This window comes from Suncus etruscus, chromosome 14 (genome assembly GCF_024139225.1).
Source record: "Suncus etruscus isolate mSunEtr1 chromosome 14, mSunEtr1.pri.cur, whole genome shotgun sequence".
NCBI classification, from domain to species: domain Eukaryota; kingdom Metazoa; phylum Chordata; class Mammalia; order Eulipotyphla; family Soricidae; genus Suncus; species Suncus etruscus.
The window spans coordinates 30,697,817-30,725,489 of NC_064861.1; the positions used below are offsets into that span (position 1 = coordinate 30,697,817).

General features: G+C 43.3%; 2 protein-coding genes and 2 non-coding genes across 9 annotated transcripts in view; 2 read left to right on the forward strand and 2 right to left on the reverse strand.

Moving 5' to 3' along the window:
- C14H5orf24 (chromosome 14 C5orf24 homolog) lies at positions 1 to 27,326 on the reverse strand. 4 transcript variants are annotated; one of them, XM_049786794.1, is made up of 2 exons: positions 27,296 to 27,326; positions 1 to 1,230 (listed from the first exon to the last, which is right to left on the reverse strand). In XM_049786794.1, the coding sequence occupies exon 2, from the start codon at positions 1,222 to 1,224 to the stop codon at positions 658 to 660; it is 567 nt and encodes a 188-aa protein (XP_049642751.1). In that variant the 5' UTR covers positions 1,225 to 1,230; positions 27,296 to 27,326; the 3' UTR covers positions 1 to 657. The 4 variants fall into 4 exon arrangements, with proteins under 4 accessions (XP_049642751.1, XP_049642750.1, XP_049642749.1 ...); XM_049786793.1 differs by lacking the exon at positions 27,296 to 27,326 and adding an exon at positions 14,636 to 14,879 and having other exon boundaries at positions 1 to 1,227; XM_049786792.1 differs by lacking the exon at positions 27,296 to 27,326 and adding an exon at positions 14,636 to 14,879.
- Positions 1,748 to 1,854, forward strand: LOC126028962 (U6 spliceosomal RNA). Its single transcript, XR_007502628.1, has one exon. It is a non-coding gene; the product is annotated as a U6 spliceosomal RNA (small nuclear RNA).
- LOC126028940 (U4 spliceosomal RNA) lies at positions 24,407 to 24,547 on the forward strand. Its single transcript, XR_007502611.1, has one exon. It is a non-coding gene; the product is annotated as a U4 spliceosomal RNA (small nuclear RNA).
- DDX46 (DEAD-box helicase 46) overlaps positions 27,131 to 27,673 on the reverse strand; it is a 53,953-nt gene continuing 53,410 nt past the window's right edge. For all 3 annotated transcript variants that reach the window (XM_049786718.1, XM_049786717.1, XM_049786716.1), the window contains exon 23: positions 27,131 to 27,495. In XM_049786718.1, coding sequence (XP_049642675.1) covers positions 27,448 to 27,495 — 48 coding nt within the window. In that variant the 3' untranslated portion in view covers positions 27,131 to 27,447. The remainder of the gene's footprint in view (positions 27,496 to 27,673) is intronic.

Below are 27,673 nucleotides of genomic sequence, written 5' to 3' on the forward strand. Positions count from 1 at the left end.
ATGCTCTTAAGCAATTAAAAATACACAACCTATCATTGCTAAAGGTAAACATTAAAGAATTCTTTTTGGAATATGGTTAAATCAATTACCACATAGATCAAGAAATAAGAGGCTTAATCCTAGAACATTAAAAATAAGATTTTTAACATCTGAAATCTGTGTGAATGCCAAAGCATATATAAATGTGTCCTGTCTTGTGAAAATAAATGATACAAAACATTAGAGCCATTAGTCCAAGTCATCCTGAATCATTCATTAGTTTACTTTGTCCCATCAACTAAAAATACCTTGAAAATTATCTTTATTATATTGTAGACTTACTTTAGAAACTAATTAATGGTTTCAGTTGTTCATCACATAAATCTTATAGTTAGAATAGCCCCAAATTAGTAATGATATATGTGATATGCCCATTAACTAAAGGAAAAGCAAACATCAAGTGAGCCTATGTACAAACATAATTCTACTACTAATGCTCTGAGAGCATTGATCTGCATATGGAAGTTTCTGAGCAAAAGCAGGAATGAAAAAACAAACACAGGAAAACAAACAAATTTGGAGAACCCAGGCCATCAATCATGTATGTCAAAATAAATTCAAGAAGCTTTGGGATTATCGACAATCTTCCTTTAAATTGATCCCCTTTCCTGCCTCAATTCACTCATTGGGTGGCTTTACTTCGCTGCTAGTTTCCTCTACCCCATGAACTGCTCTGCCATGCATCATAGGGTAAGGAAAGGCAGCAGTGCCACAGCCGTAACCAAGGTCGGCAAGACGGGAGAGAGCTTTAATGCTACCTGGAGGTCTCCCTGGACTGACTTTGTATCCCGCAGCTTTAGTTGTACCCAGAGGTCTGCCTGGACTTGTCTTAAATCCAGCTGCTTTGGTGGTTCCCAGAGGTCTGCCTGTGCTGGTCCGGTATCCTGCGGATTTGGTAGTTCCTGATGGTCGGCCTCGCTTACCAGATCGGTTGAGATTTTTCTTTTTCTTTAGTTCATCTTTTATCTCTATGCTTCTGCCACTTGTAGTCTGCAAGTGTGTTTCATTTAAGGGGTCTTGCCTCTGACAAGCCATTGGTTTGTGGCTGACTGTATGGCTGTATTTGCTTTGCTGTGAGGAATATATGTCAAATTGATCAGCAGCTCTCATGGCATCCTCACTGAGGCAGGAAGGCTTGCCAGGCCCACAGAAAGCTGGATTACTGCTGGCAACAGGATGCATCATTTTCTACTAAAAATAAAAAAAAAAGTATAAATACACAAATATATATATAAATCTTTATGACCGCATTCAGTAGGAAAATAGTCTATTTTCCAACAGCAACATAAGCTACCTAAAATTAGGCTAAAAGGTAGAACTACAGGCCATTTATAAACATATACCAGCAAATTTAAAGATACTTTTCCCGGGGGCAGAGCAGTGGCACAAGCGGTAGGACATTTGCCTTGCACCACTAACTTAGGACTGACCGCAGTTTAGTCCCTCAAGCCAGGAGTGATTTCTGAGTGCTGAGAACATAGACAGGAGTAAACCCTGAGCATCACCAGGTGTGGCCCAAAAACAAAAAAAAAAAAAAAAAAAAAAAAAAAAAAAGAAAAGAAAAAAGATACTTTTCTCAGTTTAATCATGGGTAGAAACAAATGCCATCCAAGATAAGTACTGCAATACTAATATAGAATGTTCTCTCTTTAGGAAGTGGAAGGTTCTTTTCTTTTTGATTATTAAACTACAAAAAATAACAAGAATAGTGCTCGCTTCGGCAGCACATATACTAAAATTGGAACGATACAGAGAAGATTAGCATGGCCCCTGCGCAAGGATGACACGCAAATTCGTGAAGCGTTCCATATTTTTTTCAAACCTAAAAAAAAACAAAAAAAAAAAAACAAGAATAATGTTGTTGTTTTGGCGCCACACCCAGCTATGCTCACAATCTACTCATGGATCTGTTCTCAAGGATCACTCTAGGGAGAACTCAGAACCATTATGAGATATAAGATAGAATCTGGGTCAGCTGCATGCAACGCAAACACTTTATCTATCCCCAGACTCCAAGAAAAAAAAACTCTTGAAATGAAGAAACAGCTCAATGGGCTAAGTGCACTGACGTGGGGGTTTTGCTTCTCAGCACTACAATGTCTTCCAAGTGCTGCTGGAAGTGACTGCCCAGCACAGAGCAAGAAATACCCCATTGAGTACACCAATGGGTGTGGCCCCAAACAAAAAAACCCTATAATTTATTAATTTATTTATAAATTACTTAAATGAATCACCATATTTTACAGCTGTTCATGAACTGGGTTTTAGTCATACAATCTTCAACACATTTCCCAGCATCAAAGTCCCCAGTTTCCTTCCTACCCTCCCCTACCCATTCCCCTGCCTGCCTCTGTGGTAGACACTTTTCTTCTCTCTCCCTTCCTTTTTTTCTTTTAGATACTGTGGTTTGCAAACTGTTACTTAAGGAGTATCATAAAAATAGCTTTATCTCCTTTCAGCACCCAGTTCTAGACCAGAGGGATCATTTCCAACTACTAATGTTACAGTGGTCCCTTCTCTGCCCTACAAAGAACTATTACTAATGACCTTGGCAGGTGGGTAATACCAGAAGCACTCAGGGGTTACTCCTGGCTCTCTGTGTTCAGAAATTTCGCCTGGCAGGCTTAGGGGAGCATATGGTCAGCTGTGTGCAAGACAACCGCCATACCCACTGTGCTATCGCTCGGATCCACGAATGACTTTTGACTAATACTTTTATAATGGCTTCCTTTGACTTTTCTTTTGTTTGTTTTTGGATCGCACTGGGCAGCACTGAGGGGTTACTCCTGGCTCTATGTTCAGAAATTGCTCTTGGCAGGCAGAGGGGACCACATGGGATGCCGGGATTCGAACCACCGTCCTTCTGTATGCAAGACAAACACCCTACCTCTATGCTGTCTCTCCAACCCACAGTTAACTTTTAAACTGGCCTGTTTCCATAAACACCTCATTATTATTGTAATTATTTATATCAAATTGTGTCTTATACATACAAAACACAAAGTGTTCTAAAGATACTTTTTTTTTTTTTTTTGCTTTTTGGGCCACACCCAGTGACACTCAGGGTTTACTCCTGACTTGGGGGACCATATGGGCCGCTGGGTGATCAAACCACGGTCCATCCTAGGTTAGCGTATGGAAGGCAAATGCCCTACTGCTTGCGCCACCGCTCTAGCCCTAAAGATACAACTTCTTTATTCAGGCTATTCTATTCAAACAGCACCAAGGTCTCCATTCAATAAAATGGGCTGACAGATAAAAACAGATTTATAACCATATTATGAAAATATGCGGGTTTTGGGGCCAAAGCAACAGCCCAGTGGTAGGGTGTTTTCCCTGCATGTGGCTGATCCAGGTTCAACCCTCAGCATCCCAAAATGTCCCCCAAGCCTGCCAGAAGTAATATTAGAGCACAAAGTCAGGAGTAACCCAAGTGCTTCCAGGTATGACCCAAAGACAAAAAATAAACGTAAGGGCAGAGAGACACTAGTGGTTAGGGAGCTTGCCTTCCATGTGGCCAATCAGGGTGCAAACTTCTAGTACCGGACATAGTCTCCTTAAGACCCACCAAGAGTGAACCTTGAGCACAGAGCCAGAAGTAAGCCCAGAGTACTACCGGGTACAGCTCCACAAATCCAAAAATATGGTTAAGGGTTAATTGTATTTTTTGCAAGTGGAAGGCTCAAGTTTGATCCCCATCAACATATGAATCCCTGAGCATTATAGGGAGTAACCCTCAAGTAAAGTAGCTCCCAAAACCAACAGGTACGGCTCTAAAAACAAAAACACAAAAACATAGATAATAACCAAAACAAAGTAATACCTACTTGGAAAGTACATATATATATGTGTGTGTATATATAAATATTTATATATAATATATAAATATAAATATATATATTTGTTTTTGGGTCTCACTGGGTGGCACTCAGGGGTTACTCCTGGCTCTGTGTTCAGAAATGGCTTCTGGCAGGCTTGGGGGATCATATGGATGCTGGGATTCAAATCATCATCCATCCTGAACCCGGCTGCATGCAAGGCAAATGCCCTACTACTGTGTTATCACTCTGGCCCTTTGGAAGGTATATTATAAGACAAAAGGTTGAATGTAGAATTTTCTTTCTTATTTTCTTTTTGGGCCACACTGGTGATGCTCAGGGGTTACTCCTGGCTACGCGCTCAGAAATCGCTCCCGACCAGGGAGACCAAATAGGACAATAGGGGAATCAAACTGAGGTCTGTTCTAGATCAGCAAGGCAAACGCCCTACAGCTTGTGCCACCACTTCAGCCCCTGCTTTCTTTCTTGATAAAATATATAGCACAGGGCCCGGAGAGATAGCACAGTGGCGTTTGCCTTGCAAGCAGCCGATCCAGGACCAAAGGTGGTTGGTTCGAATCCTGAATCCCAGTGTCCCATATGGTCCCCCGTGCCTGCCAGGAGCTATTTCTGAGCAGACAGCCAGGAGTAACCCCTGAGCACTGCCGGGTGTGACCCCCCCAAAAAAAAAAAAAAAATATATATATATATATATATATATATATATATATATAGCACAGATATTTTTTTCCTTTTGAGTTCTGTAACTTACTAATAAATAGTACAGAGCTGTAGAAATAGTTTGATGAGTTGAATGTACGTTTTTTTGGTTTTTTGTTTGTTTTTGTTTTTGGACCACACACGGTAATGCTCGGGTTACTCCTGGCTATGTGCTCAGAAATGGCTCCTGGCTTGGGGGACCATATGGGACATTAGGGGTCAAAACCCAGGTCCGTCCTGGGTCAGCCACATGCAAGGCAAAAGCCCTTCCACTGTGCTATCACTCCGGTCCTGAATGTAGTTTTTCTTTTTACTTTTTGGGCCACACCCAGTGACACTCAGGGGCTACTCCTGGCTATGCTCTCAGAAGTCACTCCTGGCTTGGGGAACCACATGAGACGCCAGAGGATCAAACCGAGGTTGGTCCTAGGTTAGCACAAGCAAGGCAAACACCCTACCGCTTTGTGCCACCACTCTGGCCCTCAATGTACATTTTTAACTCAGGAAGCCAAATTCAATCCACTGTGTTGTATGGTTCCATGAGCACTGCCAATAGTGTACTCTAAACACAGTACCAGTAGACCCTAAATATATCCAGGTAATGCCCCCCAAATGAAAAAAATAACTCAAAGAGAGCAAATAATCATAGAGATCCAAGGATGTGACAGTTGTAGAGTACCAATCTTGCATGCACGAGGTTACACATGCATCCCTGGCACTACCCACCTCACGAAGTGCATTTCTAGGCACTCCTGCAGCAACACAACAAAATGAGTGAATATAATAAATGAGTGTGATTCCCAGGCATCAAAACAAGTATGTTAGCTGACACATGACAACAAAAGGAAGATAAATTAATTTTAAAAAATTGCACTGGGGGGCCCGGAGAGATAGCACAGCGGCGTTTGCCTTGCAAGCAGCCGATCTAGGACAAAAGGTGGTTGGTTCGAATCCCGGTGTCCCATATGGTCCCCCGTGCCTGCCAGGAGCTATTTCTGAGCAGACAGCCAGGAGTAACCCCTGAGCACCGCCAGATGTGACCCAAAAGCCAAAAAAAAAAAAAAAAATTGCACTGGGGCAAAAAAGATGGTACAAGAAATTAAGGCCCTTGCCTTGCATGTGGCTGTCCTGGTTCAAATACTGGGTATCACATATGGCTTTCTAAGTAAGGCCAGGGGTCACTCCTAAGTACAGTGCTATGAACAGCCTCTTAGCGCTGCCATATGTGATCCAAAAATACAAAAATAAAACAAAAAACAGTACAAAATCCCTACCATGAGTAAATTTCTGTGATATTCTCCTTGCAAAGGCTATTATTCAAGCATCACCCTAATAAGTCATTCATATAAGGTCAGATCATTTAAATACATAAAAAAACGAGTTTACATAGGGGACAAAAAATATATTTACAGGGGGTGAAACAGTGGCGCAAGCGATAAGGCGTCTGCCTTGCGTGCGCTAGCCTATGACAGACTGCGGTTCAATACCTGGATGTCCCATATAGTCCCCCAAGCCAGGAACGATTTCTGAGTGTATAGCCAGGAGTAACCCCTGATAATCACAGGGTGTGGCTGAATCCCCCCCCCCCCCGAAAAAAAAAGGTACAATAAGGTGCATGCTTTGCATGGAGCTGAAGTAGGTCCAATCCCCAGCATCCCATATGGTCCTCAGAGCCCACAAGGAGTGATTCTTTTTTTTTTTTTTTTTTTTTGGTTTTTGGGCCACACCCAGCGGCACTCAGGGGTTATTCCTGGCTATCCGCTCAGAAATAGCTCCTGGCAGGCACGGGGGACCATATGGGACACTGGGATTCGAACCAACCACCTTTGGTCCTGGATCGGCTGCTTGCAAGGCAAACGCCGCTGTGCTATCTCTCCGGGCCCCAGGAGTGATTCTTGAGTGCAGAGCCAGGGGTAACCCCAAACACCATTGAGTGTGGCTGCCCAAAAAAGAAAGAAGTTTACACAGACTAGTATATTTCAATAGGGTAAGGAAGATAAAGATCCACTTTCTAAGTAAGATTTAGAAAAAGGTTTATGAATATATACATCAGGATCTAGTCCCAGGAACCTTGGAGAAATAATATAGGCATTAAGTCACCTGTCTTGCATCCTGCAAACCCTGGCCTAATACCCTCTACCCATACTTTAAGCTCCCATCCCCCAAACTGCCAAAGGTCACTCTAGAGCACAGAACCAGGAATACATAAAATCTAGTCTCAGGTGTCAAGGATGTAATCCAGTAGAACATAAGCCTTGCATTGAGGCCCTAGGTTCAATATCCAGCATTCTAAATATAAATATATACCCTATATCTTGCCCCAAGTTGCTAAATGTCTGCCTGTATGTACCCTTCATGTAGGTAAAATTGCACAAAACTTTAATTATAAAAAGTTACTCATAAAAACTATTTATAATCTCTAAACTGCTTATTTTTGGGTTTTGTGTCACACCTAGTGGTGCTCAGGGTTTACTCATGGCTTGTGGCTCAGTAATCGTTCCTGGAAGTACTAAGGTTCTGATTGGGTGCAGGGAACAAAATATGGATCAATGTAAACACCATACCTGCTGTACTAATTCCAGTCCTGTAATTTATTTTCTTTGTTCATTGTTTGGATCACACCAGGCAGTGCTCAGGGGTTACTCCTGGCTCTATGCTCAGAGATTGCTGCTGGCAGGCACAGAGGACCATATGGGATGCCAGAATTCAAACCAACATCCTTCTGCATGAAGGATGTTACCTCCATGCTATCTTTCCGGCCCATAATTTATTTTCTTAATAATTAAATTTACAAAAAAATTTTTTTAATTTACTGGGGCTGGAGAAATAGCACTGCAGTAGGGCATTCGCCCTGCACGCAGCCAACTCAGGACAGACCCAGGTTCAATTCCACCATCCAATATGGTCCCCCCCAGCCTACCAGGAGCCATTTCTTTTTTGTTTTTTTTTTTTTTTTTTTTTTTTTTTTTTTGGTTTTTGGGCCACACCCGGCGGTGCTCAGGGGTTACTCCTGGCTGTCTGCTCAGAAATAGCTCCTGGCAGGCACGGGAGACCATATGGGACACCGGGATTCGAACCAACCACTTTTGGTCCTGGATCGGCTGCTTGCAAGGCAAGCGCCGCTGTGCTATCTCTCCGGGCCCCCCAGGAGCCATTTCTGAGCGAAGAGCCAGGAGTAAGCCCTGAGCGCTGCTGGGTATGACCCAAAAAATCAACAACAACAAAAATTTTAATTTACTTCAGTTATTAAAGGCAAAAGAAACTGGAAATTAAGTGTAAAAATTTAATTGTTAGCTTAGATTTGCTAAGCTTAATATGCTAAGAATCATCAGGTACCGAATTTAAATTAAAGTCTTATCAGGGAGGAAAAATCTACAATTAAGTTATTTGCTTAAAACCTAAATACATAAGAGTGAGTATAGCAGGGGTCTCAAACTCGTGGCCCGTGGGCGTTTGCAGCCCTCCGTACATTTTGTGGCCCTGCCCTAGAGGAATCTTTTTTTGTTTTGTTTTGTTTTAGTTTGGGTCACACCCCCAATGTTCAAGGCTTACTACTGACTTTGCACTCAAGGATCACCCTGACTTAGCCTCCTGCGGCCCCCAGGTAAATTGAGTTTGATACCCCTGGAATGGATATGGCAACTGCTTTGAATGCAGCGAACCCTGGACAAACCGCGGTACGAATCCCGACCTCCGACATGGTCCCCCGATGTGACTCCTAAACAAACAAACAAACAAACAAAAAAAACCCTAATGCATATAGGGGCCAGAGATAGAAGAGCACAGCAGTAGGGCGATTGCCTTGCAAGCAGCCAAATGGTGGTTCGAATGCCAGCATCTCATATGGTCCCCAGTGACTGCCACAAGAAATTTCTGAGCACAGAGCCAGGAGTAACCCTGAGCACTGCTGGGTGTGACCTCCTAAAAAAACATAATTCATATAGTCAAGAACATAAAACAAGACTGTTTATATTTATAAATATAAACAAGAGTAATTGTTTTCTCATTCTCCAGGAATATAAGGAGAAATCATATAAATATGTTAGTGGTTTTTTTTTTTTTTGGTTTTTGGGTCATACCCGGCAGCACTCAGGGATTACTCCTGGCTCCATGCTCAGAAATCAACCCTGAAAGGCACAGGGGACCATATCGGATGCTGGAATTCGAACCATGGTCCTCCTGGATGCAAGGCAAACGCCCTACCTCCATGCTATCTTTCCAGCTCCATAAATGTGTTTTAAATGGGGAACCTGAGATACTACAGCAAGTAGGACTTACATGCAACAGACCCAGGTTGGATCCCAGATAGCCTCCTTATAAGCCTGTCAGTTCCCTGAGCACAGGTGGGCCTCTGGGGGAGGGGGATAGAGGGAAGGAGAGAAAAGGAAGGGAAAGAGAAATATGTCCCAAATGTAAAATTAGGTGAAAGTTAACAGTTGTTATTTTGCTGGGGGTGGTGGTGGTATTGTTACAGACCACACTGTGCAGTGCTCAGGAGGACTAAACAATGCCAGGAATTAAATCAGGGTCATGTGACAATACCCCCTTTCTTCTTGATGCCCCAGAACCCTTTATCAAAGGATATACATTTTTGGGTTACCTCATTTTTAGAATTTACATCCTTGTACAAATTCCCCATATATGCTACTGAATTCAGCTTCTACTTACCTATTTGATCTATTTATCTAACTTCAAAGAACCCAGAGGGTGGGAAATTTTCCCTGTGCTTGATCTCCACCATGCTCAGAAAGACCTCACCCAAATGTCCAGGATGTAGTTTTCTAAAAAAAGTTTGTATCACGTTGATATGTACATAATTTTGAACAAAGCCCTGAAGGCCTTAAGAATAAAAGTTCTTCCACACTTTTAATTACATTAAAGGATAAAAATCATCCATACTTAGGGGTCATCTTCAGAAAAAACTAGTTTTGAGGGTGTTTTATGGGGGAAAGGGTCATCAGCAGGGCTGAGCTCTGCCCTCAACAATTACTCCTGGTGGTTCTTGGGAAACCATATATGGGTTGCTGTGGATCAAGCCAGGGTCAGGCATGCAAGGCCTGTACTCACTGTATTAGTACTCTGAATTTATTTATTTATTTATTTTGGTTTTTGGATTGCACCCACCAGTGCTCTGAGGTTACTCCTGGCTCTATGCTCAAGAAATTGCTCCTGCAGGCTCGAAGGGGATGCCAGGATTCGAACCACTGTCCTTCTGCATGCAAGGCAAACACACTACCTCCATGCTATCTCTCCGGCCTCGGTCTCTGAAATTTTTTGGATGGAAGGCTCGTATGTGTTTGGGAAGCCATGTGGTATTCAAAACGAAACCCAACCCAGGATGTTGTTTTTTTTTTGGAAGAGGGGTGAGGGTTTCCGTCACACCTGGCCATCCTCATGGCTCTGCACTCAGAAATCAATCCTGGCAAGCTCAGGGGACCATATGAGATGCAGGTATCAAACATCAAATAGGTAGGCCATGTACAAGACAAGAATCTTATCTACTTATTATATTGTCTCTCTAATCCCCTGAAACCCATGATTCTTTTTTGTGTTGGGGCAACATCAGCGGTGCTCAGGATTATTTCTGGCTTTGCAGTCAGAAATCATTCCTGAAGGGCTTGGGGACCATATGTGATACTGTAGGTTGAATGCAGGTCAGACACATGTAAGGCAAACACCCTACCTGTTATACTCAGGCCTTTGAAACTCAGGATTCTTGAACCCCAGTCCTAAGACATACTGATTATTAAAGAAACTCACCTTTATGACAGACAATCATGCATCTACAGAGCATTTGGAAATTTATCTACCAGAACTTATCATTACTTAAGTCATGTTCCTTTTCTTGATACTCTTATTTCATGAGTAGCTAAAGGATAAAGTTTCTGAAACTGCCCCTTTACTACAGTAATGGAACTGGAGGAATAGCATAGGAGCTTAAAGCACCTCCCTTATAAGCGTATGGTCAAATTCAAAGGCTCACTGACCCATAGATGCCAAGCACAACCTCGGCAGTAAAGCTGTTTGATCTAGTGCCATGAATTACTTCTGGCTGCACCATTGGTATGCAGTGCTATGCAACTACTACAACTATGCAGTGCAACTACCTCTAGCAAACACTATACATTGCTCGGCAAAAAGTGTAGATCACTCAAAATATATGTGTAAGCACTGCCTACTAAAGAGTAAACTTCCACATCAATAACAAAGTAAGTGTAATAGTAATATAAATTATGCATATGTAATCTGTTCTTTTCTCCTAAAAAAAAATAGGAGTCAAAGATGAATCCAGGCATAACTTCAAAACCAACTACTTCAATATATAATACAACTAAACCAGTTGTATAGAACTATCATTTTGCTCAGATAATGCGTCGTGGAAGGTATTCATGTACCTTATAACACTCAGCCACCATCTATTCAATTTAAGTAGCTGTACACTCTTCTACTTTAACTTGTGACAAACTATTTTGATAGCAGAGGTAAGTCAAGGGTGAGGGGGTACATGCAAAGCCAAGAATCCAATTCCAGGTACCACATGTATGTCCTTGATCCCAGCATCATGACTGAGGCCCTGCAAATCCCTGGCACTGAATGATCTTGTTGGGGTCATCATAAAAAGTGGCCCTCAGGGTCTTTTTCCTTTGGGGTGGGGGAAAGCTACATGTGTCAGTGCTCACAAATCATTCCTGGATCTGCACTCAGTAATGACTCCTAGCAGTACTCAGAGGACCATAGGGGATTGAACCCCAGTTGGCCGTGTGCAAAGCAAGCAACCTAACTACAATACTATCTATCTCTCCAGTCCCTTCCTTATACTTCTTGGAAAGGAAAAAATTTCCCTCCAGACACTGACAATTATTCCCTGGGGGCCAAAACCCACCTACTAGGAGAATTATTATTCAGCAACATTAAAATAAAAACAACACCCAATTTAAAATATTTTTATGTTTTTATTCAACTCTTTAGTCCTCATCTCACCAAGTAGCAATAAATTCTTCTTATTTAAATAACATCTAAAAGGCAAATAGATTTGAAGTCAAGACTGGAATTTGTGAAGAGACCCAACATACTCCTCTCCCCTTCAAATTACAAACCAATTGAGAAATATACATAGGAACTAGAAAGGAATCAAAATACCAGTTTATTACCAATGAAGCTGGAATAAAGATCAAGTGGAACTACAAGAGAAACACACTCAGAACTATGAGAGAGCAGATTTATTAGAGAAAAAAAAAAAACCCTCTTCTCAATTTTATTATTCGGAATTCACCAGCCATGGGGCTGGGGATATGACTACTTGCTACGAATGTCTGAAGCCTTATGTTTGATTCATAGCACTGCTAAAAAAATAATAAAGGAAAGAAAAAATCGTCACAGAAACAAAACTATAGAGTTAAGAGTAAAGAACACAAAGGTTTAGAGCTCTCCTTCACAGGTATCATGCCTATAAAGGGAGAAAATACTTCTTCCTATAATCTTATTAAATATTGATGTCTTTTAAGTTCCTACCACAGACCTACTAAAACCACCCCTCTAAATCTATTTACTTTTTGTCTTAATATATCAGAACATTCAGTATTTCTATTAGCACTCAGGATAGTTTCATCTTACATTAAAATTTTAAAGACAGATGCTGTCATATATAAAGGATATAAACCAACATAGAAAACCGCATTACCATGAGAAAGCAAACCTTTATTAAAAAGTAATTTTTTCTAGGAACTTAGACATATAATTGTATAAAAATGTATTTCTGGGGCCGGAGAGATAGCATGGAGGTAAAGCATTTACCTTTCATGCAGAAGGTCATCGGTTCGAATCCCGGCGTCCCATATGGTCCCCCGTGCATGCCAGGAGCAATTTCTGAGCACGGAGCCAGGAAAAACCCCTGAGCACTGCCGGGTGTGACCCAAAAACCACAAAAAAAAAAAAAAAAAAAAAAAATGTATTTCTGATAAAGCTCACATCTGAGGTCCAATTCCATGCAAAACGCTACTCTAAGCCATAGGGCACAAAATAAATAAGACCTGCAGTGCTCCAGCAGTGGGGAGGGAGGAAAGGAGGGAGAGGAGGGATGGAGAGTGAGAAAGAGAATGGAGAAAATGAAGGCGGAGGAGGAGGAGGAGGAAGAGGAAGAGGAGGAGGAGGAAGGAGGAGAGAGGCGGGGGGAGAGAGAGAAAATTTTTTGGAAGGGGAAACAATACTCTGTTACCCAGTTGTGATGAAACTTAGTCTGGAATTGTTAAGGTATTGAACCTGGGTTTACTGCAAGCAAAGTTTGTGTTCCAGTCCACTGCACAGACTTGTACCTTCTAAGATGGGAAACAGCACCATTAGATTTTGTGTGCATAATCATGTTACATATATACATATGTGTGTATGTTATATATAATATGTGCATATATTCCACACCATATATTTATACATAGCATGCTCCTAAATGCACGATGATTGTATGCAGTATTAACACATGTATTACTCTAATCCCATTTCTAGGCTTGCCACCCGATTGCTCCTTCTTGAAAGTGTTTCCCTGAACAAAGATGTCCGAGTCGATACAGGACCTTGTTTTGAGAGAATTGAATTCTTCACTTCTAGAAAAAAATCTGGCTTAAGTGAAAACCAAGAGATAGAAAACAGATTCACAAAGACCAGTCATCTCATAATGGTTCATCGTATCTAGGGGAGTCCCCTAGGGCTTCTCCTCTTTATCATTCTACAATTTTAACCTAACTGGGATTATGTTAGAATTACCAATCCACACAATAAAACCTGCCGTCCCTAAAGTTATTTTAGGGTGCATGTCAACCTTAAGATCTTTCTACTTCGTTCTGTATGTGGTAATTCCCTTCTCATCTTTCCGTGGCAGTCATTTACTACAAACGTAGAAGTCTTAAAAAAAAAAAAAAAAGCTTGGGGCCGGAGAGATAGCATGGAGGTAAGGCGTTTGCCTTTCATGCAGGAGGTCATCGGTTCGAATCCCGGTGTCCCATATGGTCCCCCGTGCCTGCCAGGAGCAATTTCTGAGCCTGGAGCCAGGAATAACCCCTGAGCACTGCCGGGTGTGACCCAAAAACCAAAAAAAAAAAAAAAAAAAAAAAAAAGCTCTAGAACCATTTCAGTCACTTCATCAAGGATTTATGAAGCTTTCGAGGGGCCAGAGAGATAGCATGGAGATAAGGCGTTTGCCTTGCATGCAGAAGGACGGTGGTTCGAATCTCAGCATCCCATATGGTCCCCTGAGCCTGCCAGGGGAGATTTCTGAGCGTAGAGACAGGAGTGACCCCTGAACTCTTTTGGGGGGTGACCCAAAAACAAAACAAAACCAAAAAGAAATGAAGCTTTCGAACCAAGGAGGGAACGAAATATCGAGAAATCCAAGTGCCCAACTTGTCTTCCAAACAAACGTCACCTACTTTTGCGAGCGTTGTTGTTGTTGGAATAACTGTGGGAAATAGTATCCGATTTTCCCAGTTTAAAAAAAGAATCAGGGTGCAAGAGTGACGTTTCTTCCCCCCCAAACTCAAACAGCCGGGGTCCTCTACCTCTGCCAACGCGCAAAGTTTTGCAGCACATAAATGCCGGCAGCGGCCCCCTTTGTCCTCCACGGCCTGGACGGACGGGGCGCCGCCTTTGCGGGGGGCGGGGGGCAGACCGGGACGGAGCCCCTTGCCAGCTCGGACACGGTGCGCTTTGACACGCAGGACCAGCTGCGAGCCACCAGCGGAGCGCGGGAGGTGACCACTTGGGGGGAAGGCGCGGGCGTGGCCCCCCAAACACCCAGTCCAGCGGCGGCAGTCCTGTCCGCGAGAGAGCCCTAGGAGGGCGCAGTCGCACCCGGAGGCCGGGCAGGGGAGGCCCGCAGCGCGCCCCGTCGCCCCGAGAACGGCCGGCCCTGCCCCCGGGCCCCGAATTGCGCCCGGGCAGCTAGGCCTCGGCGCGGCTCCCCGCGATCGGCGCTGCGGAGCCCTCCTCGCGCCTGCCGGGCCCGCTGCTCGGCGCCTCCCGGCCTCCCCCGGGGCGCCCGGCTGCGCCCCGACTCGCTCCCCACCTACCTCCGCCGCTCGAAGCCCGGCCCCTTAGTGCGCGCGGGGGCTGCCCATCGGCTGGGAACCTCGCGCCGGCGCGGCTCCTCGGCACGAGCACGGGGCGGCGGGACCGAGAGGAAGCGGCGGCGAAGGGAAGGACGGGACGGGACGGGACGGGAAGGGGAAGGGAAGGTCGGCTCCCCCTGCCCACCCACGGTGGCCGCGGCTCAGGGTCCTGCCCCGGCCGCTGGAGGAAGGTGAGGCCGCACCACCACCCCAGCCCCGGCCAGGAGCGACGACGTGCGCGCACCCGCGGGCGCCGGACATGCGCACGCACGCATCGCGAGACCCAGTCTCCCGCCGACGACCCGAGAGGGGAGGAGGGGGAGGTGGGAGGCCGCGCGTGCGCAGTGGGACGGGACGGGGAGGCGTGGTCTGGGGACGGTCAGACTGTGCGCTTTGCTGCAGCTCCTCGATGGGGCCTCCACAAAGGAGGGACTTCCAGAGTCGGGTGATTTGGAACCAAGTTCAGTATTAGTATTAGTACCGATCCCATTTTTTTTAGACTGCTCACCAGTATTGTTCTATCAACCTGTAGTGTCTGTTGTCAAGTTTTGAGGCCCGAAATAGTACAGGTAGGACATTTGTTTTGGTAAGCAACTGGAACTCCTCCTTTGGAACCCCCATCCTGTAGTTATGGAGGACACTAAGAGTGATCCCTGAGTGATCAGGTGTGGCCTCAAAAGAAATTTATGTTGGGTAAGGTCCAAAGCAGCCGCAGCCTTTTTGATTTAGCTGCTTAGACATAGGCAGAATGAAATTGGCAACCAAGAAAAAAATTATTATTATTTTGGTCTTGGGGTCACACCCAGCTGTGCTCACGAGTTATTCCTAATTCTGCGCTCAGAAATCGCTCCTGGTATGCTTGGGGGACCATATGGGAGGCCGGAAATCAAACCCGGGTCTGTACTGGGTCAGCCACCTGCAAGGCAAACGCCCTAACGCTGTGCTATCATTCAGTCCCCAATATGTACTTTGTTTTTTTGGTTTTTGGGCCACACTTGGTGATGCTCAGGGGTTCCTTCTGGCTTTGCGCTCAGAAGTCGCTTCTGGCAGGTTCGGGGGAACCTGGGATGCCGGGATTCAAACCACCATCTGTCCTGGATTGGCTGTGTGCAAGGCAAACGCCCTATCGCTGTATTATAGCTCCAGTCGGCAAACAAAATGATAATACTCGGTAACTCTTATGAAGAGTTTGGGCAGGGCCCAGAGATAGCACAGCGGCGTTTGCCTTGCAAGCAGCCGATCCAGGACCAAAGGTGGTTGGTTCGAATCCCAGTGTCCCATATGGTCCCCCGTGCCTGCCAGGAGCTATTTCTGGGCAGATAGCCAGGAGTAACCCCTGAGCACTGCCGGGTGTGCCCCCCCCCCAAAAAAAAATAATTTGGGCCTAGGAACGTTGATCGTGGAAAATGCTTAGTGATATACCCTATAAAAGAACTTATATCCACATCGTGCTTCATGAATTGCTAGTCTTCATTCCAGAAAGTAATAATACAACTCCAGGCTTTAATGCAGTCCTTGTGGTTTCTGGCTGATTAGTTACACTGTCCATCAGCAGAAGGGATTCGTTGTCTGGTTATCCTGTGAATTGGAAGATGTCAGAAAGGAAGGGATCCAGAATTAGGAAGACTGCTAACAGCAAGGCTATTATGCAACAGGAGATCTAGAAAAAGGAGATCTAGCATGGAGGTAAGGCTTTTGCCTTTCATGCATAAGGTCAGCAGTTCGAGTCCCGGCATCCCATATGGTCCCCCGAGCCTGCCAGGAGCGATTTCTGAGCATGGAGCCAGGAGGAACCCCTGAGCGCTGTCGGGTGTGACCCAAAAACCAAAAATAAAAAAAAAGTTGCTTGTGCCAAGTCTGGCACCTTAAGCCACTTCTTCTCATCAGGGTTTTATCATTTATATTTGGCTGCTCCAACAGGCAGAGGAAAATTTGGTGGAACCGGAAGGTGAACCAAACACAGTACCTACAATCTTAAATTCCCTATCAGACAAAGTTCCATACTTCTAGGTATCAAAGTAATTTAACTATAAAATATTAGAAAAAAGATTGGCATGGTAATACCTTTTATGTGTAAAAGAAAAATAGCATATAGAAAGGTTTAAATATGTTCAATTAAGTGCATGATAAATAAGCCCTCAAAAATCTTTTCTGACAGGGCCCAGGTGATACCACAGTGGAATGGCATTTGCCTTGAACGCTGCCGACCAGGGACAGATCCAGGTTAGTTTCTCGGCATCCCATATGATCCTCTGAGCCTGCCAGGAGTAACCCCTAAGCACAACTGGGTGTGGCCCCTCCCCCCCAAAAAAAAAGCAAAAAAAAAAATTCTGAAGCTGGATAGTATAGCAGGTAGAATGTTTGCTTCGTTATGTGATCAACATGAATTCAATCCCCAGCATCCAAAGAGCACCAGAAGGTATTGTCCATAAACAATACAGAAAAAAAACTTTTATTAGGAGGAGGAATGGGGGATAGGGGGCACACCCAGTGGTGCTTCAGGGGTGATACCTGGCTCTGAGCTCAGGAATCATTTCTGGCAGACTAAGGAGACCAGATGGGATGTGAGGGACTGAATACAGTCAGCTGCCTGCAAAGGCAAGAACCGTACCCACTGTACTGTAGCTCCTGCCTCTCAAAAAACTTGATAAAAACAAATTTTCTCTATTACTGGAAACAATTTAAGAAAGAATATAGGGGCCCGGGGAGATAGCACAGCGGCGTTTGCCTTGCAAGCAGCCGATCCAGGACCATAGGTGGTTGGTTCGAATCCCGGTGTCCCATATGATCCCCCGTGCCTGCCAGGAGCTATTTCTGAGCAGACAGCCAGGAAGAACCCCTGAGCACAGCCGGGTGTGGCCCAAAAACTAAAAACCAAAAAAAGAAAGAATATAGCTGTCCAATTCCATTCTGAGAGTATTCAAGATCATTAACTCTGAACTTTCATCTGAAGTATACAAAACCACTTACCGTATTTTCCAGCGTATAAGACGAACCTCTAATTTTATACTTCCCCTCTGACTCTGGTCAATCTGAGCAGGCTTTTTACAGTGTAGATTCGGGTACAGAACACTGTATAATTCGCAGTCATAAGAAGCCTGCTTGGATTGGCTTAGTTAGAGAGGCGGTCCAAGCAGCCTTGCAGTGATTGGTGCAGGATCAAGTTGGAAAATTCATTTTGTAGCAATATCCAGATGATTTTTGTTTAGCGGCATTTCGAGACATTTTTCGGTAGATACTCGGCGTATAAGACAACCCCCGATTTTCGGCTGACTTTTTCTCGTTTCAGAAGTCGTCTTATACGCCGGAAAATACGATAATAAATTGAAACTCCAAGCCAATGGAGAATGCTCAGAGGGCTAGAACACAATCCCTGGGCCCCTCAAACACCCAAAAGTGTCTTGTGGGCTAGGGACGTTACAGAGGGGTAAGCAGTTTGCCTTGCACAAGGCCGACCTCAGCTTGATCATGGACAACCCATATGGTTACCTTCTAGGAGTGATACCTGAGTACAGAGCAAGGATAATCTAAGCCAGGGGTCTCAAACTCAATTTACCTGGGGGCCGCAGGAGACAAAGTCAGGGTGAGGCAGGGCCGCATAAGGGATTTCACAAAAAAAGTCTTCAAACGTCATTATTAACAGTTTTAATTATTTCTCCTGAACATGAATAGAACATTGAGTGAAGATCATGAACAGTTCTTCTGAACATGGCATCTTTTGCCTATTCCTTGCTCCCAGAGACTTGACAGCACTTCTTCTCACAAATCTGAACCATATTTGGCTTTAGAGAGGAAGCAATTGAGACCCTCAGTATGGCTTGAAGATGATCATCATTAAGTCTAGACCTGTACTTTGACTTATTGAAGTTCAATGTGGAGAATAACTTTTCACACAAATATGTGCTCCCAAAAAGGCACATGGTGCGCTTGAACATTCGGGAAAGCTCAGGGAAGCTGGGGGGCAATTCTCTCAAAAATTACCCATGATGGGGCCGGGTAGGTGGCGCTGGAGGTAAGGTGTCTGCCTTGCAAGCGCTAGCCAAGGAAGGACCGTGGTTCGATCCCCGGCGTCCCATATGGTCCCCCCAAGCCAGGGGCGATTTCTGAGCACATAGCCAGGAGTAACCCCTGAGCGTCAAACAGGTGTGGCCCAAAACCCAAAAAAAAAAAAAAAAAAAAAAAAAAAAACCCAAAAAAAAAAAACCCAAAAAAAAAAAATTACCCATGCATGTCTGCTTTTCCACTAATCTCCCTGAACTTGGCTTTGAGATCAGAGTTGCATTGCAGGTCAATGAGCTCCATTTGAAGCACAGGAGGGGCTTCTTGCACATCAAAGGTAAAGGGGTCCACAAAAATTTGGAAAGTGGCTCTGTGCTTTTGGAAGTCTGCAAATCTGTGATCAAATTCCTTCTCTAGCTTAAAAATAGCATCAACATATTTCTCATCACTGAATGATATGCCTGCATCCACAAGTTCCTTGCATGCTGGGAAATGGCAAAGGTTTGTCTGAGAGAGCTGGGTTTCCATAACACAAGTTTTGTGGAGAATGCTCTCACGTTGTCATAGGCAGCACTGATAAGCTGCCCCGGGCCTTGTAACATCTTGTTTAGTACATTCAGCTTATGTGTGATGTCAACAAGAAAAGCTAAGTCCATTTGTGATCACTCAACTCAGGAACAGCATTCCCATCCTTCTCCATGAAGGCTTTCACTTCTCTCAACTCAAAAAATCTTTTCAGAACATTTCCCCTGCTGAGCCAACGTACCTCGGTGAAATAGAGTACATCTCCAATATTCTGACTCCATTTCCTCTAAAAAAGCATGGAACCTCTTGTGCTTTAAGCCCCTGGATCTGATTTGGTTGATGCATTTCACAACAACAGACATCACATTGTCACACGGCAGGCATTTACTACAAAGGGCCTGCTGATGGATAATGCAGTGAAGAGCAATGGCCTTCTCTACACTCTCCTCTTCAAGTTTTTTTTTTTTTTTGGGGGGGGGGGCCACACCCAGCGGTGCTCAGGGATTACGCCTGGCTGTCTGCTCAGAAATAGCTCCTGGCAGGCACAGGGGACTATATGGGACACTGGGATTTGAACCATCCACCTTTAGATCTGGATCAGCTGCTTGCAAGACAAACACCGCTGTGCTATCTCTCCGCCTCTTCAAGTTTTTTTTGAACAAGTGTCACCAGTCCATTTTTCCTCCCTGTCATCGATGGTGTTCCATCGGTTATTATTCCAACAAACCTCTTCCATGGCAAACCTACATTCTCAATGGCATCACACAGATGCCAAAATATCTCATTAGCAGTGGTCTGGCCATGCATTGGAATTATTGTGAGCAGCTCCTCTGTCAATTCAAAATTTCAATCAACACCATGGACATAAATTGTGAGCTGCGCAGTGACTGTTATATCTGTGCCCTCGTCAAGAGCAACTGAGTATGCATCAAAACATTTGGCTTTCTCACACAGTTGATGATAAATGTCACTTGACATGTCAGAAATGCACTCTGCCAGTGTTGGCAGAAAGACTGATTTTGCTAAACTGACCTTTCTTTTCCGGACAGATAATACTTGCAGCCTATAACATGCATTTTTTTTTTTTTTTTTTTTTTTTTTTGGTTTTTGGGCTACATCCAGCGATGCTCAGGGGGGTAGCTCCTGGCAGGCACAGGGGACCATATGGGACACTGGGATTCGAACCAACCACCTTTGGTCCTGGATCGGCTGCAAGGCAAACGCCCCTGTGCTATCTCTCCGGGCCCATAACATGCATTTTTTAACAAACTCTCCTGTGAATAGCAATCATCTCACTAACCATGTAACTAGCTTCGACTGATATAACATTCTCTTTGGTTGCTTTCTGGAAGAAATCTTGTTCCCTCATTAGATATGCTTTAAGACTGGCAAGCCACTTGGCTCTCTCATTTCCTTGATATTTTGCACATTCCTCAGCATGTTTAGTTGAATAATGGTGTTTCAAGTTGTATTCCTTGTGCACTGCAACTTTCTCTGTAGGGATGCCCTGTGCTCAACAAAGAAATACTGCATCTCCCACTTTTCCTGAAATTCTCTATGCTCGTCATCAATCTTTCTCTTCACTGCAGGCTTTGATGAAGTCATGATGAAAGTATGACAAAATCTAATTCTGTAATAAACTTCTCTCTCTTCTCTCCCTTAAGCCTCCGATAATGCAAGGGACAGCGGGCAGGAGCAGCGGAAATGATGTCTGCGCCAGGTGCGAAGTATTCAATTACCGAATATTCGAAATAAAAAATCGCTTTAGTAAGAAAAAAAATAAAAAAAAATCGCATTAAACATTTGCATACCCCGAACAGAACTGCTCAAGGTATGTGAATGTTTAATGCGATTTTTTTTCTTACTAATGCGATTTTTATTGCGATTATTTGGTAAGTGAATAATCGCAAATACTGCGATATTTGAAGGCCAACAACAGGCCACAAAATATTGTACAGAGGGCCGCAAACGGCCCAGGGATTGTAAACCAAAGGAGTAGCAGCCAAAGAAAGACATGACAAGGGCCCGGAGAGATAGCACAGTGTCTTTTGCCTTGCAGCCGATCCAGGACCAAAGGTGGTTGGTTCGAATCCCAGTATCCCATATGGTCCCCCGTGCCTGCCAGGAGCTTTTTCTGAGCAGACAGCCAGGAGTAACCCCTGAGCACTGCCGGGTGTGGCCCAAAAACAAAAAAGAAAGACATGATAAATTTGGGTTTGAAATTTTTTTCTGCCATCTGCCTAATATAGTAACTTAGAAAAGTTCCATTCTTAAAAAAATGAAAACAATATCTTCCTGAAATGTGAAATTAACTTGACCTACCAAATAAGATAATGATTTATATTCTGAGATTACTCAGACTAATGAACAAGTGACAGTCAATTCAGTATGCATCTACCGAAAGCAAATTTTTGTGTTTTTTTGGGGGGGTTATACTCAGCAGTTATACTCAGGTGTTACTCCTGGCTCAGCACCCTGAAACCACTCCTGCCAAGCTCAGGGACCATATGGATGTCAGGGTTGAACTGGAGCCTGTCCAGAGTTGTCCACATGCAAGGCAAATACCCTACTGCTATGCTATTGCTCTGGCCATCCCTACCAAAAGCAAATTAATGGAGACACAGGACAGACTATTCTTTCACTTCAAGAAGTTTGCATTTTGGCGAGTAATAAGTAATTTGAATACAGTATGAAATCTGATGATCTACCACCTGTAGAAATTTTATCAGTCTCTCAAAGTATTTAAGAATATTGTGATAATAAGTACAATGTATTAGTGCTTAATGTAAAGGTATTGTCAAAGGCATAATAATATTTCATTTGCATTAACTCCCCTCCTTTTTTGAGTTTTTGGACTACACCTGGTGGCACTGGGTTATTCCTGACTCTGCACTCAGAAATTACTCCTGGCAGGCTTGGGGGATCATAAATGCTGGGAAGTACCCTATCCCCTGTGCTATCGCTCTGGCCCCACCAATAACACACTTTTAAATGTTACAATTACCTGCCTCCCAGAAGTTTTAAAAATTCTACAACCTTGAAATACAATTTGAACAATCCAACTTTTTTTCCTTTCTCCAAAAACAGTTTCAGTCTGGCTCAGTATAGGTTAGAAAATATAGACAAAACAAGATGATTACATGCATGAACAGGAAAGCATAAAGGAGTCCAGAGCTGAGCTGTGAAGCAGCTTCTTTTAATGACCTTTAAGTGAGTATGAATAAGCAAGTATTCTTACTTTGTTTTGATGTGATATACATAGAAAGAAATGAATCTCACTTTGGAAATTTTTAACTTACCAGTAGCCAGGCATTTTGCTGGAGTACAATTATAGAAACAGTAAATGGAGTATTTTTTTTTTGGAGGGGAAGGGGACCAAACCTTGCAGTCCTTAGGCTCTGTGCTCAGGGGACCATAGAAAGTACCAGGGATCAAACCTGGGTTGACCTCGTACAATATATTGTACTACTGCTGCAGCCCCCAATCACATATTATCATGCTAATAATACTATGTATTGAATATTTACCATATGCTAAACCTTGGCTTTACATAGTTATGATTTATGTTACTTTAACTCATTCTCACAAGAACTCTGGAAGTAGCAACATATTGTAAAATTTTGTTTATTGGGGGAGCCATGCCTGGTGATGCTCAGGGGCTCTACCTCCATGCTATCTCTCCGGCCCCTATTATTTTTTCATATGGGACCTAAAACCTATACTCTCACACATGAAAGTTATGTGCTATTCCACTAAACCACATTCCCAGTGCTAAATTAATATAAAACTCTGTATTGCCATGTGAAAATTGGGAGCTCCAGATAGAAATTTAAAAGGAAACATGGATCTACTGATCTACTGAGCTACTCAGTAGGTAGGGCACTTGCCTTGCACACGATGATCTGGATTCAGTCCCCAGTACTACTTATGGTTGGTCCCCCTAGTCTGCCAGGACTGATTCCCTGAGTGCCGAGCCTGCCAGGAGCGATTTCTGAGCATAGAGCTAGGAATAACCCCTGAGCGCTGCTGGGTGTGATCCAAAAACCAAAAACAATCAAACAAAAAAAGAAATAGATGACATATATTAATGTGCATAAAGGAAAACATAGACAGAACACTCCATTGAAGCAAAGGCAGCTTAAAGTATAAAAACGTCTGAAGCAAAGATAAATCAATGGAACTACATCAAATGAAGAAGATGGGACTTGGGAAACAGTATATTGTGTGTAAGGTGCTTGCTAACCCAGATTTGATTCCTGGCACTGGCACCCCTTATCATCCCTGAGCACAGAGCAATAACTAATCCTTGAGTATAGCCATATGTGACCCAAAATAAACAAAAAGAAGCTTCTGGGCCGGAGCAATCACACAGCAGGAAGAGTGCTTGCCTTGCATGCAGCCAACTCAGGTTCAATCCTCAGCATCCTAGATCGTCCCCCGAGCTTGCCATGGGTAGAAGTAACCCCAGAGCAGGGCTGGAGAGATAGCATGGAGATAAGGCATTTGTCTTTCATGCAGAAGGTCAGTGGTTCAAATCCCAGCATCCCATATGGTCCCCTGAGCCTGCCAGGAGCGATTTCTGAGTTACTCAGGAGTAACCTGAGTGCTGCCAGGTCTGACCCAAAAACCGAAAAAAAAAAAAAAAAAAAAAAAGAAGAAGTAACCCCAGAGCACTGCCAGTTGTATAACCCAAAAACAAAAATAATAAACAAAATAAACCCCCACCAAAATAACCCCGAAAAACTATTTGCATACCATTTATCTACAGTCAATACCTAAGAAATATAAAGCACTATAGAACTTTATAAGAAAAATCCAAACCCATTCTAACACAGGGAGAAGAATTAAACAAAAATTTTCTCAAAGAAATAATACAAAAAAAAAAAAATACAAATGGTAGGGGCTAGAGTGATATAGCACAGCAGGCAGGACACTTGCCTTCAATGCAGCCAACCAAGGTTTGATCCCTAGCATCACATATGGTCCCCTACAATGCCAGGACTGATTCCTGAGTGACCCGGGACAGACCAGGGTTCAATTCCCCAGCATTCAACATGGTCCCCTGAGCCTGCCAGGAATGATTTCTAAGCGCAGAGCCAGGAGTAACTCCTGAGCGCTGCCAGGTGTGACCCCCAAAACCTAAATAAATGTGTGTGTGTTTTTTTAAAGAAAACACAGATGAAATTGAGGGCTCAAAAATAAATTTCCAGCTTTGCGCAGTGGCAGTATCGTAGCCAATGAGGTTTATCCGAGGCGCGATTATTGCTAATTGAAAACTTTTCCCAATACCCCGCCGTGACGACTTGAAATATAGTCGACATTGGCAATTTTTGACAGTCTCTACGGAGACTGAAAAGAAAAACAAAAAAATAAATAAATAAATAAAATTTCTTTCTTTTTTTTGAGGCCACACCCATTTGGAGCTCAGGGGCTACTCCTGGTTTGGGGGACCATATAGGACACTGGGGGATCGAACCACAGTCCATCCTAGGCTAGCGCTTGCAAGGCAGACACCTTACCTCTAGCGCCACCTCTCCGGCCCCCAAAAATAAAATTTCTTTTTGCAGTGTCTAATCATATACCCCAGCTCTAAAATATACAATTTATAAATGCTCATGAACCTAATTTCTTTATGCTTAATTCATTGAAATCAAGGATGGGGATTTGTGTCAGTGATGCTCAGAACTTACTCGTGGCAGAGTTCAGGGGACCATATACCATGCCAGGATCAAACCAGGATAGGTTGTGTACAAGGCAAGCACTCAAATCTTTGCAGCACTTCTCTAGCTATGAAAACAAAATTTTGTTTCTGTTTTCAAAGCACACCCAAGAGGTGAATAGGGTTACTCCAGCTTAGTTCTTATAGGACTATGTGGTGCTAGAAATCATACTAACACTTCACACGTTAGGAAATTACTCTACTAGTGAGTCATATCTTTAATAAATATACTTAAAATTTTTTTTTGTTTTGCTTTGGTTTGGGGCTACACCCAGAAGTGTTCAGGGATATTTCAAACTATGTGCTTGGGGGTCACTTCTGGTAGCACTTAGGGGATAGGATAGGATGCTGGCCACTGGACCAAACCCTCTTGCAAGGAAAGCATAAGCTCAGTCCATCGAGCTGTTATACTAGCCCTGTGCTTGAAAAAAAAATTTTTTTTAACTTTGGGCCACATCTGGCAATGCTCAGGGGTTACTCATGGTTATTCATAAATTATTCCTGATGGGCCTATGGGACCATATGGGATGCTGGGGATCAAACCGAGCCAGCAAAGCGAAAGATGGGATCTTTTATTTATTAAATTTTTTTTTTTTAGTTTTTAGGCCACACCCGGCGGTACTCAGGGGTTACTCCTGGCTGTCTGCTCAGAAATAGCTCCTGGCAGGCACGGGGGACCATATGGGACACCGGGATTCGAACCAACCACCTTTGGTCCTGGATCGGCTGCTTGCAAGGCAAACGCTGCTGTGCTATCTCTCTGGGCCCGAAAGATGGGATCTTGTTCCAAAAGAAAAAAAATTTATTTTTGGTTTTTGGGCCACACCCGATGACGTTCAGGGATTACTCCTGGCTATGTGTTCAGAAATCGCTCCTAGCTTTGGGGACCAAACCATGGTCCGTCCTAGGTTAGCGTATGAAAGGCAGACACCTTACTGCTTGCATCACCACTCCAGCTCCTTGTTCCCCAGAAAAAAAAATTTTTTTTTGTTTTTTGGTTCACATCCGGCAGCACTGAGGGGTTACTCCTGGCTCTATGCTTAGTAGTCGCTCCTGGCAAGCTCCAGGGAAGATATGGGAAGCAGGGATTCAAACCACCATCCTTCTGCATGCAAGGCAAATGCACTATCTCCATGCTATCTCTCCAGCTCCCGTTCCAAAATTTTTAAGAAAGAAACCTCATAATCTACTCCATAACTTTTTGGGGTGGCGCTACACTGCTGTACTCAGATTATACCTGTAATCAGGGCTCAAACCAACCACGCTCTGGGACCATATGGAATGCCAGGGATGAAACCCAGTTCAGCCACGCACCAAGGCAAGCACCTTACCTGCTGTACTATCTTTCTGGCTCCTACTCAGTAATTCTAAAGAAAAAAAGTCAAGAAATTAAGGGGGGGTGGGGTGGGGCCGGAGAGATAGCACAGCGGCGTTTGCCTTGCAAGCAGCCAATTCAAGACCAAAGGTGGTTGGTTCGAATCCCAGTGTCCCATATGGTCCCCTGTGCCTGCCAGGAGCTATTTCTGAGCATCATCGGGTGTGGCCCAAAAACCAAAAACCAAAAAAAAAAAAAAAAAAGAAATTAAGGGGGCTTGGAGAGATAGCATAGTGGTAGGGCATTTGCCTTGCAAGTGGCCGACCCAGGACTGGCATTGGTTCAAATCCCAACACCCCATATGGTCCCCCAGGCCTGCCAGGAGTGATTTCTGAGCAGAGAACTAGGAGTAACCCCTGAGCACTGCCAGATGTGGCCCAAAAAAACAAAAACCAAACGAACAAACAACAACCAAAAAAAAGAAATTAAGGGTCTTAGATATACCAAATGTAAGTTGCACTGAAAAAAGGAATCATATTATTATTTTCAGATTATAAATCTATTTCTTTTTACTGAAGATAAGATTTAGTAGCCAGGCTATTGAAGACTGCAGAGGAACTTAAAAGTAGTGAATATTAAAACTGTAAAGAAATGCAAAAATTTCTTAAACTACAAATTTTTAATCTTACAAAAAACAAAAAGCAGTCCAACAATTGCCCATTTACAAGATAGAAGTTAAAACAAATACTCTAATCCTCTCTGTAAAAATTCTACTACAACATTCTTAAATCCAGTTCATATTTCCCACTTAATTTAAGCTCAAGTGGGACACAAAGAATTAGAGCAGTTTACTTTTTCTGAGATGATGATAATTTCATTTCAAGAGGATAAAGGCGAATAGCCCCTTAACAATGTGTACTTTATTAGCTTCAATAGAAAGTCCAAAGATTGCCATTTTTTAAACCTTTGATCCAGATATTTAAAATAGTGATATTAAGTTTTTCATTAAAGGACAAATTATGAAAACAGGCTGGCTTCACAGTCTGATTCTGAGGGTACTTACTGAAAGATTTCTTTAGCAAATACTGGTTTCTTGTTTTTAAAAAATCAGCAAGACAGAGTTTAAAAAATCTTAATTTACAATACATTGTAAACTGTTGACAACTGCCACAAGTATCACAGACCAGCATAGGTAAAAAGTTTATCTCAGTTGTTCTACAGGACTTTGTATCTTCCTTTATTTGTTGGTTGATATGAATTTTGCTGCAATAAAAAATAAAAGATGGTAAGATAGTCATAAAGGAGAAAAAAGCAAATAAACTAAAAGACATATCAAGTGTTCAGGTTATTTCCCTTTCACATTTATAAAACAACCAGTGATATATATATACATATATATATGTATATATATATATATCTTTTTTTTTTTTCAGAAATATTG